The sequence below is a fragment of the Hippocampus bargibanti genome, linkage group LG19 (assembly GCF_051943395.1).
Source record: "Hippocampus bargibanti isolate YZ-2025 linkage group LG19, ASM5194339v1, whole genome shotgun sequence".
Lineage (NCBI taxonomy): Eukaryota > Metazoa > Chordata > Actinopteri > Syngnathiformes > Syngnathidae > Hippocampus > Hippocampus bargibanti.
The window spans coordinates 2,130,796-2,136,795 of record NC_142752.1 but is presented as its reverse complement, the minus strand read 5'-3'; the positions used below and the strand labels follow the sequence as shown (position 1 = coordinate 2,136,795).

General features: G+C 41.7%; 1 protein-coding gene across 2 annotated transcripts; it reads left to right on the top strand.

Moving 5' to 3' along the window:
• Positions 1–246: 246 nt before the first annotated feature.
• On the top strand, positions 247–4,522 carry kcnk13b (potassium channel, subfamily K, member 13b). 2 transcript variants are annotated; one of them, XM_089022023.1, is made up of 4 exons: positions 247–653; positions 1,852–2,252; positions 2,385–2,603; positions 3,690–4,522. In XM_089022023.1, exons 1-4 carry the CDS (start codon positions 317–319, stop codon positions 3,843–3,845), a joined length of 1,113 nt encoding a protein of 370 aa, XP_088878149.1. In that variant the 5' UTR covers positions 247–316; the 3' UTR covers positions 3,846–4,522. The 2 variants fall into 2 exon arrangements, with proteins under 2 accessions (XP_088878149.1, XP_088878148.1); XM_089022022.1 differs by having other exon boundaries at positions 1,852–2,603.
• Positions 4,523–6,000: the final 1,478 nt, after the last annotated feature.

The window sequence follows — 6,000 nt, the reverse complement described above, 5'->3', positions numbered from 1 at the left end:
AGAGAATAATACTTATACTACCTTTTGTATTTGATTCACGTTTACGCATTCACAATGAAAATGTATGCCAGTTGCGTTGCCGTGCGTAAAAAGCGCGTTCAAGGGTAGGTGGAGTTTGGGGGTGTAGGGGGTGGGGTGTGTTTCTGTAAAGTCAGTCCAAGCGCAACGCAACGACATCCGCAGGTTGTCCTCTCTGAGCTCCAAGACGTACCAGATGAGCCAAGCAGCGTTCGGTTTCTCTTCCGTGACGTCGAGGTGAGGGTGGGGGCGGTGGGAGCACCATGACAAAAGCCCCTACTAGGACCACGGCGTCATAATGGCCAACAAAAACGCTTGCTGCTTCTGCTGCGGCCCAATTAACGAAGACAATGCCCGTTTTTTACTCTTGGCCCTGTTCATCGTCATCTATCTGCTGTGCGGGGCGGCCGTTTTCTCCGCCTTGGAGCAACCCAAAGAGCGCGAGGCCAAGGAGCGATGGGCGCAGAGGTTCGAGCTCTTCAGGCAGACTTATAATCTCAGTAAAAGAGCGCTGAATGGATTTTTGGAGAACTATGAGGAAGCCAACGCGGCGGGGATTCGAGTGGACAATATACGACCTCGGTGGGACTTTACGGGGGCTTTCTACTTTGTGGGAACTGTGGTGTCCACCATTGGTGAGTGTCCAAATGTACAATTTCACCTTGATACCTTGGGTTGCGAACTTAATTGGGTCCCAGAAAGTGTGTAAGGCGAAAAGTGTGTATTCCAAACATTAATTTCCCACAGGAAACCATTAAAATGAGAATAATCCGTTCCCAGGTCCCCATAAAACATAATTTTCAACAAAATAAGACTTAAAACTACACACAACATACCTTATTTTATGTATGCTAAATGTGCTATGGTATTGTAATTAAAGAAATAAACTGTACTATATAATAAAGTCGTTTTATTTACCTTTGTGATAATAATAATAATAATAATGATGATAATAATAATAATACATTGTACAGTGATACCTTGGCTTACAAACTTAATTGGTTCCCAGAAAGTGTGTGTAAGGCAAAAAGTGTGTATTCCAAACATTACTTTCCCATAAGAAAACATTAAAATGAGAATAATCCGTTCCCAGGTCCCCATAAAACATACAATTTTTAATTAAATAAGCCTTAAAACTACACACAAGATACCTTATTTTATGTATAATAAATGTGCTATGGTATTGTAATTAAAGAAATAAAGTGTACTATGGAATAAAGTCGGTTTATTTACCTTTGTGATAATAATAATAATAAGTATACATTTCATTTATAAGCGCTTTTCAAAACTCAAGGTCACTTTTCAGTCCCAGAATTAGTTTATCTGTGGGTGAGCAGCGGGAGCCACATGGCGCCAGTGTTCACTCAACCCAGAAGTAACTCAAATAGATAGAAAGATTGCTAGCTAATTGATAGCCAGGACATTGATGGCTTGATGGAATAGATAGCTTTTTGCATAAAATGTCTCAAGGAGCTCTGGTTTGTACATCTTAGGAGTTGTGATATTGCAACAGCAACAGATGCAGGCAGACACACTAGAAACTTCATTAATAGCTGGTTCCCTTGCTTGTATGTTCTCTTCAAATTGTACAGATGGCTTGTGCGGGTTATTTGTGGAGCCTGATTGATAGGATATTTTAACCTTGCAGTCTACACTGTGCCTTTGAACTATCAATAAAGTTGAAACGAGTCCCAATTTCACTGAGTTTTCTATCCATTTTCTCAACATTTCACTTAGAAACGTATCCTGTAAACTATAAAGCGACCGGACAATACTTCTACTATTGGAGATGTGCAGATTTTGAAGATGATGTTTGTTTTTTGTGGGTCCAAGGCTTTGGAATGACCACACCGGCCACCATCGGAGGGAAGGTCTTCCTAATGTTCTACGGACTACTGGGATGCGCAGCCACCATCCTCTTCTTCAACCTCTTCCTGGAACGGGTCATCACCGTGATCGCCGTGGTCCTCAAATCCTGCCACGAGCACCGTCATAACAAAGGTGAGGCGGGACCCCCAAACGGACAAAAGATCCGCACAAATTCCATCGGGAAAGGGGAGGATCTTGCCGGCTGGAAGCCCTCCGTCTACTGCGTCATGTTCATCCTGGGAGCGGCGGCCATTTTGGTGTCTTGCTGCGCTTCGGTGATGTACTCGGCGGTGGAGGGTTGGGACTACCTGGACTCGCTCTACTTCTGCTTCGTGGCCTTCAGCACCATTGGCTTTGGAGACATGGTGAGCAGTCAGCGGCTCGTCTACGAGGGCAACGCCACGGCAGCCTACCAACTGGGAAACTTCTTGTTCATCCTGACGGGCGTCTGCTGCATCTACTCCCTCTTCAACGTCATCTCCATTGTCATCAAGCAGGTCCTCAACTGGCTGCTGAGGAGACTCGAAAACCCCTGCCGCTGTTGTTACTCCGCAAAGGGTCGCCGCCCCCGTCGCAACGTGGTAGCGCCGGGTCACTTGCGAGCCCGCAGCGAACCTTCCATAGAGACAGATGCCGTCAATGACAGCGAGACGGAAGCCGGGCGCAGGATGTCCGGGGAGATGATCTCCATGAGAGACTTTCTCGCAGCTAATAAGGTCAGAGTGTACCAAAATCATCTTTTCGCTCCTGTCCCAACGTTTTCTGATTCGGCCTCATTCATTGGCTGGCAAACGGCCCAGGAACTCCACTCGGTGGTGCTGTCTGTCTTTATATTTAAAGGACAACCGAGGTCACTTTTGTGTTTCCTAACTGACATCAGAAAAACATTTTATAGCATCTAAAATACCCAAAACACGCAGGCTGATATTTTTAGTCAAATGCAAAACACCAATAAAAATGACTTCAAGTGTCCAAAATCTGCAAAAAAAATTGAGCTGCGAATTGGCCATTTTCAGAAAGTCCCGCCCCCAGTTCGTGACGTCACGCCAAGACGTCTTGCATTGCTCGAGAATCAAAACAATGGCTTCAGATTCAGAGAATATGCTTTCATGTTATACATCCAGTTATGAATATGAGTCAAATAGTTCTGAAGAGGAAAGCATACATGTTTGCAATCGATTAAAGAATTTATTCCGTGCCATTTCGAGGCAACATTGGGGCGAAATGTCTCACCCAAAAAGAGGCAGAAAATGGCCACCGAGCTCCTGTGAGGAATTAAGCAGTCCGTGTCCACAGGCTGATAAATTCCTTACGTGGAGCTTGGTCACCCTCTTCTGCCTCTTTTTTGGTGCAACACGAAGTTTTCAGACCAAACAAGTACAGCAAAATGCATTGACGTGATGGAAGGACTGCTACAATGTGTCCTTTTTTTTTCGGTCAGGGGCGTTCCTTCAGTGACGTCACGTACGGACTCGTCAGCAACTCAAAAACAAGACTTCCGGAATATTCAGCACGAGTCTTAAAACATAAAATATAGCTACATGCGGTGGAATCTTTGTCAAATACGCTCAATAGAAGTCATTTGAAGCCATTTTACAAATTATGGACACAAATTTTCCGGAGACGTCGGTTGTCCTTTACATATGATAACTTCTTATTCTCCATCAGTGCCTGTCAGCTCCTCTTTGCTGCCATCTTTGTTCACACAAATTCAAAAAAGTTATATTTCGAGAAAGAACGTCCAATAACAAATTCTATTAGCGCCTCTTTCTCATCGACTTTCTTTTTAACATCTACTGCAGGTCAATTTGGCGATCATGCAGAAGCAACTTTCCGAGATGGCGATAGGACACCCGCGCCAGCCCGGATCGGCTTCGCATCATAACGGCTTTTCCGGAGGAGTGGGGGCGCTTGGTATCATGAACAATCGGCTGGCGGAAACCAGCGTCGACAGATAGGGAGGGAAGAATGAAGTCCATCAAGAGCAAGAAATACAACGTGGAGACGAGCGTAGAGATTAAGTCATTTACTGCCATTCACGGATTTATTCGGGAATTTAAAATATGACGGAGAGCGACATTCCTGAATTTGTTCGGGTTTTGTTTTTTATTTAGGTGCCGATAAAGCTCTGGCCATGTGTCAAACGTGGCGGAAGCAAAACGTCTGACACCTTCAAAGAAATACAGATGACGGCTGAAGAAACCTTTTCATCTGTAGTCCTAAAACTCAATATTTTGTGGGTCCTGGAATTCAAGTGACAATGACAAAAACCCTGGCACCGGAGTGGAAACATTTTTGCACATCGTCTGGCAGTGAATGAGTTTTAAAAAAATGCTTCCTGGGAGAGTTGAATACTGTGTATTTCCCGTCCAAATGTCCAGACTTAAACAAAATGAATGATGCATGATCGTTTGCAGGAATAAAGGCCAGATTCTCTGTTTGGCCATTTTCATCCCTTGAGGGATTCGTTTTTTCAAGGCGATATTGATGTCCGCCATGTTCTCTTGTATATTGGCTTTAAGACTTTAACGCCATGGGTGACCGTAGCTAACTTGCACTGTGCGTTACAGTACACATAATGTATGCATGGTATCGCATATCCATTGCTGGATACACGGTGTCACTATGATGAGGAAGGGGGGGAAACTAGCTTAAATAAAGTGGCTTTTTTTGCTGGGTTCTGTCTTTTATTTACAAAAATAATGTGTTATACTTGAGGGAAAAGCTACAACTGAAATGACAATATAAGTTTTGATTATTCAAAAAAATATTTTAAAAAAAACAACTGAACTGAAACTATATCTTGCACTTAATTTATATTCGCTATCTGGCTGGCCAGCTAGCTCTCTATTTGTTATCTATTGATAGATATATAGATAATCGCTAATAGCTAGCTAGATCGCTAGCTATTAGCTATCTATTAGTTAGCGAGCTAGCTTTCTATCTATTTGAGTTACTTCCGGGTTGAGTGAACGCTGGCGCGTGTGGCTACCGCTGCTCACCCACAGAAAAACTTATCCTGTGACTGTAAAATGACCTTGAGAGTTTTGAAAGGCGCTTAGAAATGAAATGTATGATTATAAATATAACAAAAAATACATTATAGAATAAAAAGTCAAGTTTTAATCTTCTGAATTAAATTCATACATCAAATCCCGTGCGTTTATTTCTGTATTGTCATACATCCATCGGCGAGAAGAAGGAAGTTCCGACGTTTGTTAACATTTGTTAAACTTATATTTTCTTTTTCAGAAACATGTCTAGCATTTTACTTTAGTTTGAGACAATTATGTTCTTCACCTAAGTGGATTATGTATCTAAAAAAATGCTGCATATTAAGATCATAAATGTCATATTAGCTATCTTGCTGGCTGGCTAGCTATCTGGCTGGCAATCTATGAGCTATCTAGCTGGCTATCTATTAGCTCAATGGCTATCTAGCTATCTCGTTAGCTGACTATCCATTTTCTGAATAGCTATATATATATATCTAGCTAGCCATCTATTAGCTATCTATCAGCTAGCTAGCTCGCTTTCTATTTATTTGAGTTACTTCTGGGTTGAGTGAACACTGGCGCGTGTGGCTGCCGTTGCTCACCCACAGAACAACTTATCTTGTGATTGTAATTGAGATTGAGAGTTTTGAAAGGCGCTTAGAAATGAAATTTATTTTTATTATTATTATTATTATTATGATTATTATTATTATATATGACATAATTTGATTAATGTGTTGGACTGTTATTATGGGGTACCCACTTATTAAATTAGCATCCCAATTGAAGAGATGAAAGAGAGCCTGGTGGGTCTTTTATCGTGAAAACAATTTGTCTAACAAAATACAGACGATGACAGGAGCAATAATCATTGAGTATAATGAAAGGGAACATTATGCAAACGAGCAAGATCGCCCTCCAAAGCAGAAAAAAAGTAATTTCGTTATTCTTTGCATAACTTGCTTTTCGAGTGTGTGAGCTGATAGCAAAATTCAAAATATTATACGTATGTGTTTTTATTACCATTGAGAGAACTGTGTGCGTGCGTGCGTCGTCTTGAACAATTTATACATTATATTACATAATATTAGAAGTAAACACGATCTAAAATATCAGT

Excerpts from the sequence above, each read along its gene's own strand:
- kcnk13b (XM_089022022.1), top strand. The coding sequence starts at position 317 with ATGGCCAACAAAAACGCTTGCTGCTTCTGCTGCGGCCCAATTAACGAA. Across the intron at positions 654-1,851 it reads AACTGTGGTGTCCACCATTG|GCTTTGGAATGACCACACCG; the intron begins GTGAGTGTCCAA and ends TGTGGGTCCAAG. Across the intron at positions 2,604-3,689 it reads ACTTTCTCGCAGCTAATAAG|GTCAATTTGGCGATCATGCA; the intron begins GTCAGAGTGTAC and ends CATCTACTGCAG.